Raw genomic sequence first — 24,120 nt, 5'->3', positions numbered from 1 at the left:
TGGAAAGGAGTAGGTAATGATGTCTGTTAGAGATAATATCACATGGGTTTTCTGAAAAGTAGTATGGGATCATAGAGGTGTCTCTTCAGATAAAGCATCACATGGGTTATCTGAAAAGGAGTAATGGATAAATACTTAAACTTTTATTACATGAGTGACATTACAACAAAAACTTAAAACATTAATACTCAAACACTCAAATTAAACTAAAACATAAAACATTAACACTCAAACATACAACATAATATAATTAATAACACTCACACCTAAAACATATTACATAGACACTTAATAGCTTAAACATATTACACCGAACGTAATTTCTACAATGCCCCAAAGTTGTTAAAGTATATTTGCAGATTTTTGATCATTTCATCTTCCCATGGTAGGCGATTTTCCTTAGAGATTAATGATTGGAGCATTTGCCAATTCACCTGATATTGTTGCATTTTTATGTTTTTCTCCTCTATTTCCATCTGCCTCTGCCTGCTTATCTCTTCCAGCTCGAGTTGTCTTTGCTTCCTTGCTTCCTTTTGCTTAAGAAACTGTAGTTTCTCTTGTTGGAAATCGAAATCTAATCCCTTCCGCTCACCATAGAGTTGAAGTCTGTCACCAAACGATGAAAAAGCTTCAATAGCTTCACTAGTTTGGCTCTTGCCCTTGAGTCTAGCCTTAGCTTTCTTGTTACCTTCTGGACGAGGCGAGTGACCATCCCGAACATCTTCGCTTGTCGGGGTGGTTGGTGTAGAGCCTCCATCTTCAGACCTTGTTCTCTTTCCACTACTTCCAGAACCAACAGAATTAGACATTTGAGGCGTATTCGATGGACGTCCACGTATTATCTTGTAACAAGGGTCACTCAATATGGAACGGTACTTATCGAACTTACTCATCAAAATCCATTCATCATAGAAGTGAAATTTACCTCCCGTGCTTTCAAATATCTTATGAGTTTCAGAGATCACATCATCATCATTTTGACCACTCCTCTTTCTTGCCTTTGCCTTGTCGTAGCATCCACACCACTTTTGCACCGCTTCAGACATTCTGAACCATTGGCCCTTCATACTGCCCATAGTGCGGAATTGAATTTCATGAGGGTTGGCTGCTCTAGCTGCCTCAAATTTTTCCATCACTCTCCCCCAAAATGCACCCTTTTTCTGTTGCGTTCCAACAATGCTGTCTACACTTGTATTCATGAATGCTGATACTAGTGCTTCCTTTTCAGCTTTCCACCAAACTTTTTTCTCAATGGGTTCTTGAGTTGGTTGAGGAGTTGGTTGAGTAGTTGGTTGCGTAGTTGGTTGAGGAGTTGGTTGAAATTGTCTTGGTTCAGACAAAAGTTGAGTGAAGGTTTGTGCGTGCATGGAACTTCAAATTCACCATCATCTTCTTCATCATCACTATCATCATCGTAATCTTGACTTTGTAAGTAATTTTGTGGGTTATGGGAACTCTCAGGGGTGGAATTATATTGGGAATTTTGATGATGCTGGCGATAATTTTGGGGATCATTTTGAGAATAGTTTTGAGTTGGATTTTGTGGGTAATTTGGGGGATTTTGCTGATAATTATGCGGATTTTGTGGGTAATTAGGGGGATTTTGTTGATAATTATGAGGATTTTGCTGATAATTATGCGAATTTTGTGGGTAATAAGTGGGATTTTGGGGGTAATTATTAAGATTTTGTTGATAATTGATGGGGTTTTGGTTTGTATTTTGTTGTGGATTTGTTAGACGATTTTTGCGTCCTCTACCAGGATTAGGTACATAATTAGGATAATTAGAATCCATAATTATGAATTTTTTTTCTGAAAGATTGTAAGTTAAAGCAAAATAATGTGATGAAAGAAATGATAATAGGAAAAGAAGAGAAAACTGAAATTGTGAATAAAGTATAGCAAAATGGGTGTCTATTTATAGAGAAAAAAAAATTATGAATTTTGGTATTTTTTTTTTTTTTTTTCAAATTGTATTTTTTGAATTATTAACGTTACAAAAATTGTAACGTTAATATTAATAGAGGCAATAGGAAGCTGCCACTTGGCGTAAAGTGAATGGGAGGCAGGAATTTCTGACGCCCTGCAGTTGGTTAGGTTCTTTTTCTCCTTTCCTCCAGTGAGGGCGTGACATGTGGCGATTGCAATTCTTTTTTAAGCGCTTCTTCCCTTTCTCCTTTCCAGCGTGGCTTGTAAATTTTTTTCATGAACCAATTCGGATTTCCGAATGGTTGAGCATTGGTTCATGTGTGAACCTTTTTTTTTTTCATCATTAAGAAAAAAATTAATGGTTCATCCTCATGAACCATTTTTTTTTTCATCATTAAGAGTGCTCTTAGTGGCGTGTAGTGGGGTGGGTTAGAAGGAAAAGGAAAATGAAAGATAAAAGATAAATTAATAATAATAATAATAATAATAATAATAATAATAATAATAATAGTGATGATGATGATGATGATGTAGATGACTAATGTCTATAATTGTTATTTTACATCATACAATACTTATCAAATTTTATCAAACAGCTAAGTATTACCAAACACATATATATAAACAGCAGTCAAATCCACAGTCAAATCCACTGAATAAAAAAGTTAAAACTGTAACAACAAACTCTAAACTCTAACAACTAAACTCTATTTGCCAAACAGGGCCAAAACCCAATATATAGGTAGATATAACTCAAAAAGAAAAGAAAGAACAACTTACCTCGTCGTCTAAAAGGTTGATGGTTGCTACTGAACTACTCCATCTGTTTCACAATATAAGGCACGCACGAGGTTCAAGGTCGAACTTTGATCGTTAATTACTCTCAATTTATGTTGATAAAAAAAATTAATTTATAAAATATGTATTAGTATTTTCAAGACGAATCCAACGGTATAATTTTTCTAATTTGTATTTATCGTATTTGAGAGATATTTGTGGTCAAAGTAAATTTTCGTAAAGCGTGAATGCCTTATATTTTGAAATAGAGGGAGTAGTATTTAAACTTATTAGACCTTATCTATGGACTATGATGAAACACCTCATTAGGGGTACTAGTCTTACATGCACGCAATGCGTGCGATAACGTGTGATAACAAATGAAGTAGAAAATAAAATTAATTGGGTAGAAAAATTGTTTTCACATTTTGTTTTCTCAAAAAACTGATGTTTAGTTTAAATGTCTTACTTTTCCCCGCTTTTTTCATTCAAATGAAATAGTTAGTTATCCTCTATTTTTTTTTCTTTTTTTTCTTTTTCTATTTTTTGGTGTCCCCCATGTGTTGCCTTATATAATAGAGATGCAAAATTTGAGAGAAATAAGAAAGGGGGAAAAGAGGGAATTGGCTCCTTATTTTTGAGATTTCCACTGCAAGCTTCCCGCTTACCAGTTCAATTTTCCCCTCTTTCACTGCTCTTTCTCTCTCTTCCTACTTTTCACACACAATTACAGAGAGAGAAGTGAAAGAGAAATGTTTGGCAGAATAAGAGCGTCGCCATCGCCGGTGGAATGGTTGGAATTAGAGCGCCTACCTTCCAAGCTTTTCAAAGACGATTCTCTCTCCATCTATGGTACCATTATTTCTTCCTTTTTTTTTTTTTTTTTTTTTTTTTTTTTTTTTTCTATTTTCCCTTCTTTCTCTGCCCATTTCTTCAATCAATTATTCAATTTCTTACATTTAGAACTCCATTATTCAAAAAGAAATTGAAAAATTAAAACTGGGCAACATTTTAATCAAGGATCCAATCTAGGGTTTTTCTTTTTACTGGATTCATCAATTTTAATTTGGTTGGTGACGATTCAAAATCTTTGAAGCAACGTCAAATGAACCATTTACCTAATTTTAGAATCATGAAGTGCTTTGATTTCTTCAATGGGTATGTTTGCTTTATGTTTAAGCTGCTGGACTTTTTGTTGTTGCAGAAGCTACTCTTGTGAAGCTTAAGCAAGGTTCCCAACTTAATTTAACCCCAACATCCCCAGATTCCATGGATTCTGAATCGAACTCCGGTACATCTGTGGAATCACAAAAGGTTTCTGGACTGCCTGCCTGTAGTAGTGAGAATTCTTGTATGGGTGTTAATTCGAGTTCGAGTCAGGAACAAAAGAAAGGCAGAGAAATCTCTATACACTATCTGTTTTCCAAGTATGCGAGTTCTCACCGAGAACAAGGATCGATTAGCAGTTGCAATCGCGGGTCTTTAGTGAATATCTTGGCTTGTTCGAGTTCGAGTGATTCTGAATCAACAGGTTGCTCAAGCCTTCAGCTCTGAACAACCAACTGTCACTGTGCAGCTCAGGATTTCTGTGAGAATTGTAAGACTTGATAAGGTTTGGGAAGTCAGGACTCAGGAGATATTGCTTTGCTGAATCATATATTAGGCATGATTGTAAAATGGTTGTAATAATAGGGGCCCTTCAATCTTCTTGTAATGTTAATTATGTGTAATCTTATGAATATTTGATACTAGCTTTTAACCCGTGCAAAATGCACGGGAGGTTTTATATAGATATGATTTGTTCCCGTACATAATCTATGTGTTGAATTTTGTTTATTAAGTAGTGTTTTTATTCCAATTTATCTAATTCATAATTATTAGAATCCAAGTATTTAAAGTTGAAAGATTATAAAATGTAAAATTATATATCACGATATTTGTTACAACATTTTAAAGTTTGAAAATCTTATAATTGTGATAAATACATTATGAAACAAAAAATACATCAACATGCACATGAAGTTTTTTGTTTTATAAATTTAATATTTTAGGATGGTCTCGTAAAATTATAGTTTGAATATTAGCTCGTGATTTAAAGTTTTTATAATAATATCGTGTATTAAGAATACATTTTAAAATCGTTTTAGACTTGTGCCACTTGCACGGGAAGTTTTTGTTTTAATAAATTTAAGATTTTATTATTCTCCTAAAATCATGGTGGAAGTATTTAACCCGTTAATCTATAAAATGATAATATAAAATTAAGAATATAAAAAATGAAACATACATATAAGTTTAAAAAGTAAATTTTAATTTGCTATTCATATACAGGTTTTCTAAAGTATGAGTGGTCAGCTATAGGAAATCAATGGTTGAATTCATGATTATTTACTTATATAAAGAGAAAAAATTTGTTCAATACTTTTGAATTGGTATGAAATACTTTTGACATATTATTATCAATTTCAGTGACTATAATCAATGCTTTTAGACTTTAAGAACTCATGAGATAATTCATATAAATTTTAAAACAATAAATGTGTTTTTAAATTTTATGATCTTGTATCGAGAGTATTAAATGTGGCTATGACCCGTATGTTATATAGTTATGATTTTTTTAAATGGCCTTGATATCTGAAAATTTTGCTCATACTTTTAAACTGGCAATATAAAATACTTTTTACATATTCCATCAATTTATTGACTCTGTCCGTGCTTTTAGACTTTGAGAACTACATTAGAACAATTCTATCTAAATTGTAAAACTAATAACTTGTGATTTAAATTTTATAATCTTGTGTTAAGAATAATTAAAACCTGGTACGTTGAATAGTTACAATTTTAGGGAGAAGTGTTTGTTGTTGTAATGATTACTTAGCTTGTGTTCAATCAATATTCTTGTATTGAGAATAATTAAAATTGCCTTATGACCAGACATTATACAGTCATGGTTTAAAGATGTATGGATTATATTATACAATGAATATTAACTACGCGATTTTCATAACTTATAAATATACTATCTAGTATTGCAAGTTGTTCGATATAAACATATAATATAATTTTAGTTATTAAAAGATTTATGCATAATATGATGTAATTGATAAATTTTTAGCAAGAAATCGTAGTGATTTGATTGCGTTTTTAATAGTGTTTTATTAAAAACGTGAAAAATAAATAAATGGTGACATATGATTTTCGTTTTTAACAATTTTTTGAAAAAAATAGATAGATAACTGAGATCATTTCCAAAAAATAAAATAAAATTCAAAGTCTTATTTCAATTTTGAATTTCAAATTTCAAAATTGTAAAAATTACAGCTAAAAATAAAAATATTAGCTGGTGATTTAAATTTTATGATCTTGTATTTAGAATACTCAAAAATTAGCTTGCAACCCATGTGTTGAACTATGATTTATGACATTCATGTTATATCCATGTTATATTTTACAATGTCAACGATCCTGGAGCATTTACTAACAATGTTATATGGAAAAGTTTTTAGTGCTCGCAAAGGTAATATAATAGTGTTATATCGTACAACACATATTATGGTAATAACTAATAATTAAAGATGTAATATAAGAGCCTGTTCTCTTCGGCATAAAACAGCTGGACTGAACTGAACTGATCTGAACTGAATTGAACTAAACTGAACTGATCTGAACTGAACTGAACTGATCTGAACTGAACTGATGTGAACTGAATTGAATTGAACTGAAATGAATAGTGATATGTGAGAGTAAAAGTAATTTCAAGAGCTGAACTGAACATAACTGATCTGAACTTAACTGATGTGAATCGAACTGAACTGAACTGAAAATAAGCTGGGGAGAACATGCCCTAATTTTGGATATAGTTTCATTTTCCTTTGCTCAAGTTACTGATTTTTTTTTTTAAAAATCTCTATTCTCTTCACGTGGCTAAAATAAAATTTTGCTTTTAGATAAATATATAGATTAATCATACTTTTAAATGTTTGCTTGAAATAGTGACACTTCATTTATTGTTTCAATACTTGGAGAAAATATTTTCTAAACTTTCCTTAAATTTAGTGTAGATATCATAATTTCATTCTAGGTCATCATACAAATTTGGATTGGTCAAATTCTCTATATATATTTGCCTAATGAAATGTTTTAAAAAACATGGTCCAAAAAATTACACCCTAATTTTATGTAACTAAGTTGTTAATCTTATTTTTTCTTTAAAATTAAAGTCTTTCTACCTGCATCTACTATATAACTTTGTAGATAATAAATCATTTATAACTTAAAATGTACCATTTTCCCCCTTTTGTTTAAGTGGCGTTATATTAATCGATGCAATGGATCAATGTATTATGATTTTTGTATTGATGGAGCAATGAACTCAGCAAATGGTATAACAATATTTTATGATCATTTGAGACTGATGGACATGAACTCATCACGTGTAGTATTATGATTTTTGTATTGATGGAGCAAATGATTTAAAGATGGTAACAAATAAATCTTCCAACCAAATTTCCTTAATTCTTGTACATAAATCTTGTATATGTTTATTTGCTTGATTTAAGGATGATTATAATACTCTTTCCTAATGAGAGGATTGTAATTGATTTACTTAATATTCTTTCCTAGCTTTAAATATTATGGCACACGCCTTGAAGTAATATGCAAACGACACATAATCAATAGATCGATTTCCTCCAATTTACACGTGGCATATGGATTGTGAGAAGGCATGAGAATTTGACATTTGGCGAATTAATTGTGAGGATGACACATAGGATTTATGTACCCAGTTTTATATAGATATATAGATATAGATTGCTTTCTCCTTTCCAGATTAATTTTAACATTGGTCTATTTGCGAGGTTTCAAGATGATTGTAACATTTCTCATTAATTAACAAACTACCATAGTTCTGCTCTCCCAAATGCATAGAACTACTTGAATTTACTAAAGCTACCCCTATTAGCCAGCCCCTTGGTAAATCGACAACATCATCATGGATTGCAAACTTCTTTTAAGGAATTTTATAACTGGTCCATCAAGCACGTGTCTAGATAAGCAAATTAAGTAGTTTGCTAACCTAGGTCATCTAGTCAATTTCCGTTTTGAAGTTAAATTTATGTAATAACTCAAGTTTGCATCCTATTCTTGTAACTGGCGCATTGGGCGTTCTCCTTGAAAAGAGTGTTTCCTAACCCTTCTTTTTCTTACTAAAAAAAATTAAAATAAATAAACTTATGCTAACCCCCATATAGGAAAGCTTTCTTCGGCTTAACCTCCAATTACCACCATATGGTTAGATTTTAGTTAGATAAATTTTTGTTTCATGACTCTAGTGGGGCATTTTTGTAACTATACACCCTTCCAAATTCCAATCTCATCTTTAGCTCGCCAAAACTTGGTCAAATAAAGTTTTATTAACAAAAATGAGGCAAAACCGCAAAACCAATAAGGACAGTGATGGTCATAAGCAATTATATTACTGTTTACATCAGTGAATTGGAATTTATTCAAAAACTTGTGTTTGTGTATAAAGGTGAGACACACATCTTACAGAACTCTTCCACAAAATTACAGTTCAAGCAACTGGCAGAATAAATGTTGAGCCAGTGTAAACAAAGCCTCAAAACTGTGCAATGCTCAGTCAGTAGAATCACAGAAAGGACCAAATACAATCACTCCCTTAGCCATGGTGCTTGAGCAGAGGTCCATTGACATACTTCACCTTCTTTGAACCAGAGAGCTGCAAAGGCGAAAATAATACAGTCAGACGAGATCAAATTGTTTCACGGTATAATGTTGATAAACACACTCCTACAGTATGTTCCCACGAATCGTATCAGTGCAACAGAACCTCTGCAACAGTTCCAGAAGAGAGAGGGGGAGGTGATTTTTTTTGTATCCTACAGAGTATTTCCGTGATGCATTAAGGCTCCAATTTTTATTTAACAAGCATACCTCATGTTTGATCCCATCAATCTTTGGAGGTCAAACTATACACGGAGTACCCTAAAACAATCAATGGACTAGCACTCTAGCTCTAGCAGCAACGTTATCTCAGAAAGCAAGCTTGCTTAACCCTTTTTAAGAATCTATTGTTTTGACTTTTGATACAGTACAAACCACTCACCAGACTTCTACCTCCTAGTACTTGTTCTCGTTCACTAGATAACAAGGTGCAGCTTTTGGCTCACTGTTACAGAATGTTTCAAACCATATTCTGGGTTGCTAGTATACCACAAAATTTGGAAGTACTAATACATACTTCAGTAAGGCACTTCCATGATCAAATGCATAACATGTGTTTGGCTATTGAAAATCTCCCCTTATTGGTAAATTTCATACAAATGGAACAAAACATCAAAGCCATGAAATAATTCACAGAAACAGTCTGAAGATGAGTATTATTGAAGCATAGAAGTCCTAACCTATTTCACGCTTGCCATTGTCAGGGCTATCACTTCCATGGATTACATTCCTGCGTATATAAGGTAAAGTTAAGAATAACGGAGCTTTAGTTGCTATCAAAGTTGCAGCTCAAAGGAAAAGAAGCCAACCTTCCCGTTTGAACTGAAAGGTCTCCTCTAATAGTTCCAGGTTCAGCTTGAAGAGGATCTGTTGCCCCTATAAGCTTACGTGCTGATGCAACCACTCCAACACCCTCCCAAGCCTAGCACACATCAAATACTGCCTCAAACTTTGTACTTATATAAAGTGCAAGCTTAAGCCCAAGGACACAAATAAAGGCCAGCGAATCTTACCATACACACCACTGGACCTGAAGTTATGTAGTCAATCAGCTTCTGATAAAACGACTTAGCCTTCAAATCCTTGTAGTGTTCCTGTCAGAATTACCATAAGGTAAGAACCCATGCGAACCCCAAAGATCCCCACAATAACGAATAATTATATCAATATGCATTGGTCTCCAGTCAGTATCTTGGCTATGCTAAGGGTCCATCCAATCAAGAAAACATAATCATTCTTCGTAATAATGAAAGATAAGTTCCACTTCCAAGGAACTACTTTTCCCTCTACTCTATGTTAGTTTCTAACTTCTAAGTTGAACTTTACCTTACACAACCAAATTATCTAAAGAAATTAAGAACAAACTAATTGCAATTAAAATGAATTCCTAATAACATTGTATCAACAGATAAGATACATCTCTGCTGGAATAAAGGCTAATTTTCCTTCACCCCACAAATAAGTAATCAATTCTCAAGAATAAGCCAAATTCATTGACTATCAACTTTAGTAACAAATAATATTCACATTTTATCAAGTGAAGAAAGCAAATACAAATATAGAATAGACTTAAAAGTGGAATAATTAGAGAGAAGCAAACCTCAGCTAATTCTTTAGGGCACTGGTACATCTTCAATCCAATCAACTTAAAACCCTTCTTCTCAAACCTGGATATTATCTCTCCAACCTTAAAAATTAGAAAATTAAAATTCTATCAACAACACACTTAACCAAAAATTCTAGCAAATAAAACCCATATATCGCTTTAACAATTTTTTTTTTTGGTGAGTGAAATAAAATGTACAAACATACAAGGCCACGCTGAACTCCATCTGGTTTAACCATAATGTAAGTCTCCTCTACTTGCTCCTGCAAATTCCCAATAAATATGAGTAAAATTCAAACAAATTGCTCAAAAATAATAAAAAAAAGACCCGAAATTTAAGGGAGAAAGAGAGAGGGAAAAAAAAATCAACCATGGATGCGACTAAACGAGGAAGAAAGATGTGGGGTGTGAAAGAATTGTTTCGAGAAGAAGAGTGAGTGAGAGGAGATGTTGGGGAATAAGAAAAAAGATGGGATTGAGAATGAAATGCAGCTAATTTTTGTGGGTTATTGTTGCGGCGGAAGAGGATGTTGCTGCGGTGAGTTGGGGAAGAAGAGTTGGGTGGTGGTGATGAAATGCAGGGGGTCAATCCCCTTACAGCTCCCATTGCTTCCATTGGTAAGGATGGGGAATTAGTTTGGGAGGATTTTGGGTTTTGTAGGATGATGTTGTTTTGTTGGTAAAGAGTAGAGACTAAGGATATGAGTTTTCTTCTGTTGTCTTGTTCACAATTCACAAAACTACTTGGGTCTGAATTTGGCAAGAGAGTTGATCATTACCAAACTTGTGGTGCAAATGGACAATCTTGTGTGTGTCCAAGCTATTAACAATCAAACTACAAATGCTATGGATCAAAAAACTACAAATGCTGGTGATTGTACTCACAATTTAGGGGTGTTAACGAGCCGAATCGAGACCAAACATACCTAGGCTCGGCTCGAGAATGAATGAGTTCGAGCTCGAAGCTCGTCTAGCCTAAAAAATTTAGGCTCGGCTCGAGCTCGAAACGAACAAAACCAGGCTCGGCTCGAAGCTCGGCTCATGAAATTAAATTTTTAAAAATTGAAAGAAAATTTAGCTTAACATTAACCAAGACTTTAGATATAAGGCTAATTTTCATTAAATAATGCAAGCCCAACAACCCTATATTCTACTCCTATCTATACGACTATACCCCATATGTAATACAAGAGGTCCCCAACAAAGGAACTCACTTAGGCTCTATATCGAGCAGTGAGAAAAAGAAGAGATGGGTGCTTTAGATTTTTTTTATCATGCGCCTTTTATATTTGGAGATGTGAAGGTTTGCTTTTGCCTCACTGATGTGGGACTTATAAAACTTAACTAAATAATTCACATACACTGTGCATTATTCCCAATATGGGTAGAAGAAAGGTGATGGAATTATATATAGTAAAAGAAATAATTTTATGCTAATCCAAGTTTCTAGGCTTTGCATATTGAATGATTGTCCAACATTATAAAATAAGACAAATCAAACAAGAATTATAATGAACTTAAAGGGTAATAAGATTATATAGGAAAAACAAGGTTGGTGTTTACTTTTGCTATCGATGTGGGACAATACTTTTTTACATAGAGCCTATCTAAAACATTTTACGAACATGTTTGCGAACTTTCGAGCCGAACTCTACTAGGCTCAGGCTCGGCTCGGCTCGCTAAGGTCACGAGCCGATCTCGAACTCGATTCGAGCCCTCCCGAGCCGAGCTTTGACCAAATTTTGACCGAGCCAAGCTCGAACAGTTTGCGAGCCACCCTGGCTCATTAACACCCCTAACTCACATAATTGATTATTGCAGGGATTTTGTTACAAAAAGATATTAGATAATTAAATTCATACAAGATGAATATATAAATGCGAAAACTTTAAGGGATTATGAAATACCTCCAGCCATTGCACAAATTGAAATATTGAGATGAAAAAGATCACAAATGCTTGCCCAAAACCAACGCTTTATCAAATTATATTAATCTTATATATTTAGAATAGTTGTTGAATCCTTCTTCCTTTAGTTAGATGGTGTAGAGATTTTTAGAATGAAGTGGATGCAGTGACCTTTTCCTGAGAGATGAATAACGTTATATAAGGGGGTTGTACCATCAACAAGATCCCTCTTTTCTGTAAACGTGATAACGTTATTCAGAAGATAATGGAGATAGTGGCGAGAAGGGGTTGGGCTTAACAGAATCCAAGTAGAGATAAAGGTGGCCAACTTAATTAATTAATTAAATAATTAACTAATAATTAAAATTCCAACAAAAGATTATTGGGAGGTTAAGGTGATTCATGTCTATTGAGAAGGAAACCGTGTTGCTGATTGGCTTGTCAACGTTGGAGTGGCTCAAACTCTGGAGATTAATTTCGAACTTGTAGGATATTCATATAGCTCTTAATAGATTGTTAGATGGGGATGCTCGAGGTGTGGCTTTCCCTCGATTGATTCCTCCTAAGTTGAAGTCGGTTGTTTTGTTTCTAGTTATAGTTGTTTTGTTTCTTTTCTCCTCTTTTAGGATTTATTCCTTCATTTGCATCAAAAAAACTACTTGGGTCCAACACGGCTATGCTGTGAGTGTTGTGAAATTAGATGGTAGACCGAATTCATCATCATGGTGCACAGTGACATGGTATAAAACGGTGTCATTTTGTTATATTTTGAGCGATCCAATTCAATTTCTCTTATGTGTATAGCAAATGATAGAATTCAAGTTTATTTCAATAAACATTGTAGTATAATGAACACACAATGTTGTTGATTGAACAATTGCAATTTTGGAATGAAAATTAATGAAATTAATTGAATTTCAAAATGTTTTAAAGCAAAAAAAGATCAAGTTTATTCAAATGAACATTGTAGTATAATAAACACGCTATTACTGATTGAACAATTGCAATTTCAGAAGGTGATGACTATTGTGGACTTGTGGGTACTTGACTGCTTAGTAATTGTCTTTCTCGTTTTTTAATTGGGTTTTTTCTTACAAAGGAAAGAAAAATCTAGGCCAACCCCCTTGTAACACCCCGACAATTCTCTATTTTTTCCAAAACATAAAACTTAGAAAATTATCAAAATATTATCGCCGGTGTGATAACGTATCAGCTTTTTTTGCAGCGAAAATAGTAATAAATAAACTTTGAAAATAAAACTTAGTCAATCAAAAAGTCAACTCCAAAATTCAAACGAACAATAAAGTCAAAAGTCAACCTTCAAAAGTAAAAGTCAACCACAATAGCCAAAGTCAACTATGAAAAGTATAAAGTCAACACAAACTCTTCAATTCCCGAACCCATGATGCATCATCTTCAAACCTGTAAACGGCGATGTTCTATACTTCTATTCATCGCGAGAGACTGCTCACCAATTGGGTCATCGATCACAGGATCAATAAGCATAACCATGATCAACACATACACACAAAACACGTAATCAGCAAAGCTGAGTACTACATAGTAAATAAATAAAAAAATCTAACATGATACTAATAAATATTAAGTAAAGATAAATAATAATATAATAACATCACAGACTACTTTTACTGAACTAAACTACACAACTAATCAGTTAATTAATTTAGATAGAATAGTCAATGAAACGAGTTCTCTAAACCAAAACCAGTATTCAATCTATAAAACGAAGTACGGGCTCGACTCCGTACTCCACTGACCTACGATATCATGAACCTTTAAAAGAAAAATAGGACACAATGATCAATCTGGTCGGTTCCAAGAAAAGCCATGGGCTACCACCATGTACTGCAACTCATATTTGTCCAACACTTTAGACATGCACATGTTTAAAGCTATTGCTATTCACGTTTCACTTTACATTGTTAATAATTTATTCACTTGTTATGACTCACAAGTAGGACAAATAATATAATCATCAAAGAATCATATAATTTCATTTTTATCTTAATATTAGATAAGATGATCATCAACTTAACAACCCAAGATTATTTCCAATATTAAATTCATAACCTTTATTTATTTGTTGAACCAAGTCAACAACCAACCAACCTTTCATAGGTGTAATAATCAACTTACCAAATAAGACCCTCGGTCCTCATAAAATAATTAAATAATCCAAATAGAACAATATGATTCAATCATGATCAAAAACCAATATAAATAAAAATTCCTCATGTGAATTAATAAAATAAAGTTCCCAAAACTCATATGCTTGCATCAATCTTCCATACAAATTACATAATATCATTATCATAGTCATCATACATGTTTCACACAACAGCATAAAACATGCAAATACAATTGAATATAAATCACATATGAACTAAAAATAGTTTCCTATACATGATACTACATAATTCTCATCCTTACGCCATAATACTAATCCAATCAACAAATAGGTATGTACATAACTTGTGTAGACAATCGAGAGATCAATTTCACAAACTTCAAAGTCACCTAAAGAGAATTCTCTGCCTAAAATAACCAATATAACCACAAATCAATACTCTATAAATTTCCAGCACCAAATACTCTTTAAATTTTAAAATATTTTAGGGTAAGGTTAGAAGTTAGGGTTTAGTAGTTAATTAGGCATTAATTAGGATTAATTAGAGTTATAGGGGTTAGAGAGGTTAATTAACCCTAATGACTAACAAAAACTTGACATCGTTAGTCATTAAGGTTATTTGGTGCATTTTATTCAAATCACAAGGGGCATCTGGTGCATTTCCAAAACAACGAGGATATCTGGTGCATTTCGTGAAACCTCAGGGGTACCTGGTGAAAAAACTCATATTTCAACGATATTCTTCAATTACTTCTGCCTTGCTTGTTCAAACAACATCGTTCATGATTAATAAATGAGATTCAGTTAAACCCATGCAATGGAAATGACAAAGAAAATTGGAATACCGTGAGAAGAAACCCACCCGTTTCATAGCACATATTGTAAAGCAGCAACCTCATGTTGCCTTTACCAATTTCCTCTTGCTTCTGCACATTCTTTGCTAAACTCACTCTATCTTCAAAATTCTGAAAAGCCCACAAAAATTACAGCAAAAGAAAATTAAAATGTATCAAACCCATTTCAGAATCCAACCCAAAAACATGATAATGCAGAAAGAAGTTGCCAAGGTCTGCATTGAGCACAAATCTTTTGACGAAGATCATCAAATGGTATTTTTTTTTCTTTTATTGGGAAGCCAGGAAGGAATTAAACTGGGTGATGGATATATTTTCTAATGTTTGTCATTGAATATCTAATTTGTTTCTGGACGACCATTACTGTCACCGGTTTCAAAGTGTCGCGCTAATCGCAAGAACAGATTGATCTATACAAGCCATACCTTTATCTATCAATTAGCAATAAAATTCACAGACATCAAAATAATTTTACTCGAGCTGATTATAAGCCTTGCTCATACCGAGCTTCAATGCCAAAACTCCCTTTAAAGATCTGAAATTCTTCATATGATGGAACATCTTGAAAGCCTTGAGAATATTTTTTATAATTATCCAACGTGGGGAGAAAGAGCTTTAATTAAGAGACATAGTGTCATTCAAGAAGTTATTTAGCCTATTTGACATGAACTTGTAAAATGAAGGGGATCAATAAACAATGCTACAGTCATACCTCAAAAAAAGTAAAAACAATGCTACAGTCAGCCTCTAATTTCTGCAGGAGCAATGTAATAGAAGTGTCTCTCAAACCAACAGCAACAAAGCTCCTCTTGATATATCCAAAACCATCGTAGTGACTGAGGGAGCGACTAAGTGCCAGTATAACGGGTTCATAAAAACCTGTTTACCATAGTAGGCACATTCAGACTGAAGATCAAGCCTGAATGTCCGAGACAACAGTGCAACAGTTCTCAGAAGCTTTAAAGAACAACATTGCAGTGTCCACGTAGAAGATACACAAAGTCCTCGGATATGCTTACAAACCCATGTATGTTGGGGAAGCATGAAGTTACCACCGTATATCTCGACTTCTCTAAATACCCTATACAAATGTTTACGAAGTGACCCTCGTTCGACATGGACTAAAAGTAATTGTTTTCAGGTCTCACTGACAAATGTATCACCTGCTCAACTTGCAAAAACATTTCAAATGATGCCAATAATCATCAGTCACCGGAAAAAAGGTCATTCTCTTCCCAATGATACAACAAGAAGAATTAGAAAATGATCCGCTTTTCATTCATCTTCCTTTCATTATATTAAATCAATGAATAATGTTTACATTCACATAAATGGCATGAAAATCTGCCAAAAAAAGGAGAAAGGATAAGGAGCATTAACAAGAGAAAATGAAAAAGGATGTGTGAATCAAATAAGTAGCCATTTACTGTTCCACGTCTACTCCCAAAACAACTGCCACAAAGAATAGGTAGAAGTCATAATCTGCCCGACAATTACTATCAACTATCGCCTGCGAAATGTCCTTCTGAACCAGCCATGTCTTTGTGGTTTCTCCTTGATATCCTTAGCTGTACCACCATAAAAAATTTCAGTCTATATAAATTTAGTATACTAACTCTATAGTGCAAATTATCTAATATTCTATCATCTACTGAAGCAAGGAATACCTTGAAGTCGACCAGCAAGATATAGAGCTTCCTCCGCGATAGGCCGCCATTGTTGAGCACATGAAAAATTCATTCCCATGCCAACACTTAGACCTCTTAATAGGTGCACGGTTCGAAGAACAGAAAACAGTTCTTCAGGAAAAGCCTTCAAAAACAACCAAACAAGAAAGCAGGACAAATTTGAGGTGAAATGTTTAATGTTCGTGGTTAAAAATCAACAGGATAGAATTAAAAAGCATTGTAGACAATCAAAGAGTGAAACAACATAAATCAGTACCTCAACCGAAATCTTTTTAATAGAGGATCCTTCGGAGAAGGGTTGTAGCATTGTAACTCCCGGAGGTAGATTTGTGTCGAACATAGTCTGAGCTAACTTCAGCATTTCATCTTCTTCATTCTCACACTTGCTCACAGTGCCAATACCAAGCTCCCTGTACCCGGACAAGACAAAGATAGTGAGGAAAAGTAGGACCATGAAACTCAGAGAAGCTACTTCCACAAGGTTGTAAGTTGTAGCAACCTATAGCTTTCAATTGCTCTTAGAGGATCATTATCAGCCATAGCAAGCACTAGATTTGCATATCCAAGCCTCAAGTTCTCTGGGAGATCTTTCACTTGCCCATAGTCCAGCAATGCAACCTAAAGACTTAACAAATTCAATAAAATACGAAAATTTATTCACGAGCTTAAATCTACCTAATACAATATGCCAACAGCTTGTAATTTACAAGTACACTTTGCGTCCAACTCACCTCAGAACCTTTACATATTAGAATGTTTCCTGGATGAGGATCTGCATGGAAGAAGCCACTCTTCAATATCATCTGCCCATATGCTGTAGCCAAGCTTTTAAGGATATTCCTGTAGTGTATTGCACATCAACCCAAACAACAGTCAAATCACATCAGGAAACTAGAAATGGTTATATTGGGTTGCATATTCGCAGAATATGAGGGGAAAAAGAAAAAAAATGGATGTGAAGAAGAAATGGATGTATCATGCCATCCATCACTAGAAAAGGGTTAAAACGAGATTGCATACTTCTAGATGAAAAGTAGGCTTACTGCTTTGCTGCAGCTGCAATCCGACCACTAGGGTCGACTCCCCTTTTTGCCATTTCATCACCAAGTCTCAAGATTGGGATACCATCAATGTAGTCCATCACCAATACTTTCCTAATTAAAGGAAAATCAGTTTTAGTAGAGAAAGGGTAGAGCTCGTCCACAGAATACAAAATCGAGATAAATAAGAAGCTGAGGGTATAATATCACATTGAAGATGCAAAATGAAAGCATTCTGAGCACCTCTGTTATTATATAGTTAAGAATTAAGAACATAAGTCAATTTGCGGCTTATAGTAAGATAAGCAGAACCCCTTCCAATCAGGTGTTTGGAATAGTCGCTCTATACACACAAAGAGCGGGTGCACATGTTTTCCTCAATCCCCCCCCCCCCCAATCAAGGGTACCTGAAACTCAAGCTAAATTGCAGTTTTTTGCACATATTATTATACAGCATATATACACTCAAGAAAAGCCATATGCAGTTTGAGTATTGAAAGTCTGAAAGATTATTCACGAAGTTAGATGGACATGACAATGATGAACATGAGTTTGGATATGGTCTAGAGCTGTGTAATTTAACAAAACTAGGGTAGTTAATGGAACAGCTGGTGATGAAAACTTGTCCACGCATTTAAATCACAGTTAGCAGCTTACCTACTGACCATGTCCTTCATAACTCGTGGTACCAGGACAGGACTCTTCTTGTTATTCTCATAGAGAAAATGCCTGATCCTATCCATAGCTGCAGCCTCTCTTGTGAAGTCAAATTCATATGCAATCTTATGAAAGAAAAAAATTACAAAATTCAGGTGAGAAAAACATGGGCATGATTGCTTTAAGAGGCAGAATAATATAAACTCAGAGACCACTAAACTTGATTCATAGTGAAATCAGTTCGGAATATGTAAAATTGATAGCAAGTTAACTACGATAGTTGGCAACTTAAAATTACAAGAAAAACTCTGAAAATTTTTAGTAAATTCCTCAATAAGGCAGCTAAAGATACACCCATAAGGATAAGACAAGTAAGATAATCCTCGCACAACTTTCATCTGGAATTGTCTCCCTTGGCCTAACTACATAAAAGGACTTGTATACATAATCCAAATTACTGCCTAGCTGTGAACATATCCATGACGGAATTCAATTGGATGTATAATTTGTTTACTTGCATACAGATCAGTTAACTAGGGGCACCATGAACCTCTTCAAATAAAGATAAGAGCATGAAAAATATTTTTACCAAGAATACAAGAAGTAATAGAAGATATCCATTTATTTAGATCCAAGTTAACTAGTCCTCGAGTGCATACTGAAGAACCATTTTAGAAATTTGAGAAGTATCACTCTTGAGAACAAGATGTAGGAGGTTTATGCACAGTTGTAACTCTATCCTAAACGATTACTAGTTTATAGAGAAGCAATGTGATGGTACTAAAGCATCTAAACATTTCATATAATTGTTTTTTTTTTTTTGGAAGGAAATCCTATCATCATTCATGACTTAAGTCATAGACGGCCAACTTCCTACATAAACATTTACTTTATCTTAGCTTTAGGCTTGAACAATGGTGATTAAAATAGAAGTGGAAAAAGAAAGCATAATTATTGCCACCTGTTTCTCCATTTCCTTTGTCACGGAATAGAGATCAAATTTAATATCTGTTTTCTGCATGTATAGAGCAAAAGCTTGCAAATTACGAATATCAGTCATCATCAACTCCTGAACTCCTGGATGTTGGACCTAGAAGATTATCAAGCATCAGATAATCATAGAAAAATCAAAGCTTCAAAAGAGATATCCCAGTTATCTACCTTAACAACAACATCATTTATGTTGCCCTTCAACCTTGCACGGTGGACCTAAGTTCGAAGAGAACACAAGAAATACGTAAGATTCAGCAAACATTATTAAGCAAGGATATTCCTATATAAGATAGGGTCAGCTAAATTATATACATATATCTACACGAGAGCAATGGTGCAGAAGGCAGAACTATACTACGCCAACAGCTTCTGTACATAAACATAGAGATTTCAACAATCATAACATCAAGAACAGTCAACAGTTAGCACAGAAACACACTTAATTGAATTTTTTCCATGAATAATGTCAAAGGGGTATTATTTCCTCCTTTTTTGGCTGAACTTGAATTAATTCCATTGACACCGTCCACGTAGCACAGCACACGAGAAAAATATTTTTTTAATTTTCGGCAAAGCAAACCGCTACTGAGAGTAGCGGTTACCTTTAAGCTAATCGCTACTGACGTCTGACGGTAGGGTTAACGAGGTGAAACCGCTACTTGGAGTAGCGGTTTTATACCATAAATCGCTAAGAAGACAAAGGGGGAAATGCGTGCCACGTAGGAGCTGTGCTCCTTGCACGCCTGGCTTTGGGGGTGCCGCCAGCATGCGCCTATTGTCTTGCATTGGTCTTGGTCTGTAATAACTGCTACTCCGAGTAGCGATTTATATGCGTGCTTTATAACTTATCTTAGGACACAATATAACCGCTATTTGAAGTAGCTGTCAACTTCAGTGAAACATTATTACTATTAACTACAGCTTTATTAAAAAACCAAAATTTTGGCGTGCTTCCCTACGTGGATGGTTTCCATGGCATTAGTTTCAAGTTCAGTGCATACGAGAAATTAATATTCCATTTGACATTATTCATGGAAAAAATTAATACTTAATTACATGCAAGCGTAAAAATTTACAACAAATAAGCAGTATAACCTGAACATCTCGCTCTCACCAGATGGCTGGTGGAATCCAGCAACTACAACTAAAGACTATATCACTATAAGAGCATGTACAATAGGGCTCTACAACTAGCTCTACAACTAGCTCTCCAAGGAGAGAGAAAATGGAGAGCCACCTCTTACCCAACAATGGGACTCTTGGGTGTGTCTTGGGTGTCTTTCCATGGAGACACTTTGCAAAGTGGCTCTTGGGGGAGATACCATTTGAGTTGATGGAGAGATAGCTCTCCAATGTGTGGGACCCACTTCTTACTGCAATAACTTAAATTCTATTTTCTTCATGCAACCATTTAATGATCTTTTTTATAAAAATTAAAAAAAAGATGGTAATAATTACTATGTCAACAACTATAATTTTCCTTTATCTATAAAATGAGCCTAATATTGGATATTATATCCCACTCATCTTTAATTTTTTGGAGTGTTTAGGAAAAAAATGAATACCAACTCAAACCCAAATTTTAGAAATACCCAAGTACTCACAAGAAATCAAAGGAATCCAAATACTAGAATGTCCATACCCTGTGTCAATTATATTGATGATTATTCACAAAATAATTATCCAGGTACTGTTAATAATCCTCAATTTCGACCCCACATTCAAACCCAAATCCAACCACAGTTTCAACCTCAATATCAACCCCAGTACCAACAACGTCAAATGAGAAATGAAACAAATAATTCAAATCCAAATGTGTCAAACACAGATCTTAAACTTCCCATGTCCCAACACTTTGAGAGCAACGAAAGTTGGGAGAAATTTCAGTCTCAAAAAGGTTTAGAATTCGTCATAGAGAAACTCATAATCAGCTTCAAGATGACTTGGTACAACATGTATGGAGAAAGTTTGGGGAAACAAATGAATAAGTACGAATATTAGCTTTTCATGTTGTATGAACGTATAAAGGTGTTGTATAATTTAAAAATTAGTTTTTCATGTTGTAGGTTAATTCTTCATTCCATGCCAAATTTATGAAATTAAATATTAGCACTCATAATTAATATTGTTTTTTAAAAATTCTACATTGCATAAATTATGAAAAAGATTAATTTGTAATTATATTTAATTTACATGAATAACTTTATTTATATAACTTTGATCATAATATGAAATGAGGTTCATTTATTGACATGGAAACCACAAAATAATGAAAAGTTGAATGGAGAGCTCTTTAAAGAGTTTTATAGTTGTTGGGTGTTTTTAGACATGGCTCTTGAGAGTAGCTTGAAGAGAGAGAATAAGAGACAGAGTGTGGAGAGCTAGTTGGAGAGACACCAACCATTGTACATGCTCTAAAAGATAAAACTTAGCAAGGATAACCTATGCAAGTCTTCCTCATATTTCTGGCAACAAAGTCAGAGAAACTATACTAAGTGTTGGTGACAATATTTTGGTTCCATGTCGTTTCAAAAAATTAATCTTGTTATATGCTATAGTTGTATTATCACCAATATTCAAAGGGATAAATACATTAATTAATATATATTAAGCTCAAATAGAAGCAGCTTAAAAAGAGATATCTGACATGAGTTTCTCAAAGCGTTCACGATTTTTTTCTTCAGATATATTAAGTCCAAATCCGAATCATCAAAAAGAAACAGTTACTAGAAGTAAAATGGCAAGATTTCAGAACCTTTAATGAGGAACATGTACCTGTGCAATGGAAGCAGAACCAAGAGGATTTGCATCAAATTGGTCAAACAATTCACTTATGCTTTCACCTAACTCTTTTTCTACCACGATTCGAACAACCTCATAAGGTGTAGGGGGAGCTTGATCGCATAGTGTCACTAGCCGTCGCACCCACGCAGCAGGAGCCAAATCAGGTTTTCCAATAATTTGAGCAATCTAATCGAAACCTCGTCACCAAAAGCATTCAGAATATAAACTTAGTCATTTCTCATTAACAAAGGCCGAAGTTTTTCTACATTTCATAAAACTCAATATGTTTTTAAATGGAATTCATTAACCCATGGCTATGCTATAGCAATGAAGGCATACAATCCAAGAAACAAAAAACCATTCTTCATATTATCCAACTAGCACTAAAAAGTGGGCAAAGAACAAAGACTAAACCATTCTAAATCACTCAAATTTACATGCAAGATTATAATCACACTCCTAAGTGACTAATGCCTATATAGAACAATGAAGTAAGCCACAGCACTAAAAAAACAATTGTTGATGTACAATCAACAAAATTATTCAATTACTTCTTTTTCTCTTGCATAAATCAATTCAGGAAATTGACACTTGACAGTATTGTTCATTGTTAATAAATTGATTTGAATTAAACCAGTTCAATTCATAAAATTGGATTGAAAATTTAAACAAATCAAGAAAAGAACAAGAGCAAAATGTAATGAAATTAAGAAAGAAAATTGGAATACCTTAAGAAAGAAGCCACCCATTTCATAGCACATATTGTAAATCTTATCAGCAGCAACCTCATGTTGTCTTTCCCACATTTCCTCTTGTTTCTTTACATCCTTCACAAAACTCACTCTTGCTTGAAATACCTGAAAATTCCCTCAAAAAATTTCCAACAAAAGATAATGAATTTGGCATCAAATCCAACCCAAATACGTGATTATGCAAAATATTAAAAAAGAAAAATCAAAAATTGCAAAAACCCAAAAGAACAAACCTTATACCCAGTATAAATTTCAGCAGTACGAGCCCAGAACTGAAAAGAACGTTGCCAAGGTCTCAATTGACAAGATATCTTTTCTCGAAAATCATCAAATGGAGGAGCAGGAAGAAAAGGCATCTCTTTTTTTTTTTTTTTTTGGTGAAGAAATTGAACTGGGTGATAGTTCTAAACTTCTAAATTTCTGAACGAATGTTTAATTTGTTTCGTGCAAGTGTGTAACTAGTTTGGTTTCAAAGTGTTAGTCAAATTAGTGAAAGAGTAAGGGTAACTGAATAGCAGAAGAGGACACGAAGAAAATTGTGGCTTAAAACTCACAAACTAATGCAAATTGCAATGGATTGGCCATTTTGGAACTTTAGTTTTATGGTCATCAATGAACATGTTTGTCCATTTTTATGGGCCATGCACCGGTTTTCTACGAAGGGATCAACTTTAGGGATTATGTCCAAACTTTTCTCCTCGTCATTTGTGTTATTAGTTGATGGTGAAAAGTTTGTTTTAAAGTGTTACACTTCAATGAGTTTGTGTGATATGAAAATTAAGCTTTCATAGAGGTAAATTTGGCAAAATTCTTTAAGAAAGATTTGGATTTTTTTCCTTCTCTTTATTATCGTATGACAGAGGGAAAAAAGGATGATAAGTTGTTTATGAAATTGGACAAATAATTAGTAATTTCTACGAAATCCTCCAATTAGGAGCAAAATCATCAATAAAAAACACCATTTACTAAATTAGAATAAATGAAATGATGTTATACAAGCCTTACCTATATTTGTCCATTGCTAATAAAATTTATACGTCAAAGGTCTGTTTCAAGTAAAATTCACTCCACCTAATCGTAAGACTTGAGACTTGACCATGTCAATCTTTAATGCTACAACCCCCTCGGATAATCTCAAACCCTTCAATGAGGTGGATATCTCAATTGTCAATAGTTATTCAACGTAGGTTCGCGAATTTAGAGATACAATAACATTCAAGAAGCTCTTTAGCATATATA

At 34.0% G+C, this 24,120-nt stretch overlaps 4 protein-coding genes across 5 annotated transcripts; 1 reads left to right on the top strand and 3 right to left on the bottom strand.

The window, feature by feature from the left end:
• Nucleotides 1–323: 323 nt before the first annotated feature.
• LOC125492015 (glutathione S-transferase T3-like) lies at nucleotides 324–1,367 on the bottom strand. Its single transcript, XM_048634105.2, has one exon. It carries the CDS (start codon nucleotides 1,365–1,367, stop codon nucleotides 324–326), a length of 1,044 nt encoding a protein of 347 aa, XP_048490062.2.
• Nucleotides 1,368–3,338: 1,971 nt separating this feature from the next.
• Nucleotides 3,339–4,520, top strand: LOC104908723 (hypothetical protein). The gene is made up of 2 exons (XM_010697873.3): nucleotides 3,339–3,558; nucleotides 3,911–4,520. Exons 1-2 carry the CDS (start codon nucleotides 3,459–3,461, stop codon nucleotides 4,258–4,260), a joined length of 450 nt encoding a protein of 149 aa, XP_010696175.2. The 5' UTR covers nucleotides 3,339–3,458; the 3' UTR covers nucleotides 4,261–4,520.
• A 3,623-nt stretch (nucleotides 4,521–8,143) lies between these two features.
• Nucleotides 8,144–10,800, bottom strand: LOC104908724 (nucleoside diphosphate kinase 2, chloroplastic). The gene is made up of 7 exons (XM_010697874.4): nucleotides 10,428–10,800; nucleotides 10,264–10,320; nucleotides 10,052–10,138; nucleotides 9,465–9,545; nucleotides 9,261–9,373; nucleotides 9,132–9,181; nucleotides 8,144–8,446 (listed from the first exon to the last, which is right to left on the bottom strand). The coding sequence occupies exons 1-7, from the start codon at nucleotides 10,671–10,673 to the stop codon at nucleotides 8,379–8,381; spliced, it is 702 nt and encodes a 233-aa protein (XP_010696176.2). The 5' UTR covers nucleotides 10,674–10,800; the 3' UTR covers nucleotides 8,144–8,378.
• A 5,423-nt stretch (nucleotides 10,801–16,223) lies between these two features.
• On the bottom strand, nucleotides 16,224–23,532 carry LOC104908725 (hypothetical protein). 2 transcript variants are annotated; one of them, XM_010697875.4, is made up of 12 exons: nucleotides 23,115–23,532; nucleotides 22,858–22,986; nucleotides 22,121–22,315; nucleotides 19,514–19,561; nucleotides 19,314–19,442; nucleotides 18,353–18,477; nucleotides 17,699–17,809; nucleotides 17,387–17,495; nucleotides 17,155–17,273; nucleotides 16,912–17,065; nucleotides 16,635–16,779; nucleotides 16,224–16,535 (listed from the first exon to the last, which is right to left on the bottom strand). In XM_010697875.4, the coding sequence occupies exons 1-12, from the start codon at nucleotides 23,235–23,237 to the stop codon at nucleotides 16,471–16,473; spliced, it is 1,452 nt and encodes a 483-aa protein (XP_010696177.2). In that variant the 5' UTR covers nucleotides 23,238–23,532; the 3' UTR covers nucleotides 16,224–16,470. The 2 variants fall into 2 exon arrangements, with proteins under 2 accessions (XP_010696177.2, XP_057252282.1); XM_057396299.1 differs by having other exon boundaries at nucleotides 23,122–23,525.
• Between the last annotated feature and the right edge of the window lie 588 nt (nucleotides 23,533–24,120).

Source organism: Beta vulgaris, chromosome 7 (assembly GCF_026745355.1).
Source record: "Beta vulgaris subsp. vulgaris cultivar EL10 chromosome 7, EL10.2, whole genome shotgun sequence".
In the NCBI taxonomy this organism is placed as follows: domain Eukaryota; kingdom Viridiplantae; phylum Streptophyta; class Magnoliopsida; order Caryophyllales; family Amaranthaceae; genus Beta; species Beta vulgaris.
This window is presented reverse-complemented; position numbering and strand designations above follow the sequence as displayed.

Coding starts and splice junctions, on each gene's coding strand:
- LOC125492015 (XM_048634105.2), bottom strand. CDS start 1,367: ATGCACGCACAAACCTTCACTCAACTTTTGTCTGAACCAAGACAATTT.
- LOC104908723 (XM_010697873.3), top strand. CDS start 3,459: ATGTTTGGCAGAATAAGAGCGTCGCCATCGCCGGTGGAATGGTTGGAA. Junction 3,559..3,910: donor CGATTCTCTCTCCATCTATG/GTACCATTATTT, acceptor TTGTTGTTGCAG/AAGCTACTCTTGTGAAGCTT.
- LOC104908724 (XM_010697874.4), bottom strand. CDS start 10,673: ATGGAAGCAATGGGAGCTGTAAGGGGATTGACCCCCTGCATTTCATCA. Junction 10,321..10,427: donor CTCGTTTAGTCGCATCCATG/GTTGATTTTTTT, acceptor GGGAATTTGCAG/GAGCAAGTAGAGGAGACTTA. Junction 9,374..9,464: donor CAGGTCCAGTGGTGTGTATG/GTAAGATTCGCT, acceptor GATGTGTGCTAG/GCTTGGGAGGGTGTTGGAGT.
- LOC104908725 (XM_010697875.4), bottom strand. CDS start 23,237: ATGCCTTTTCTTCCTGCTCCTCCATTTGATGATTTTCGAGAAAAGATA. Junction 17,810..18,352: donor ATGAAGGACATGGTCAGTAG/GTAAGCTGCTAA, acceptor TCCTTTAATTAG/GAAAGTATTGGTGATGGACT. Junction 17,496..17,698: donor ATTGCAGCTGCAGCAAAGCA/GTAAGCCTACTT, acceptor AATACACTACAG/GAATATCCTTAAAAGCTTGG.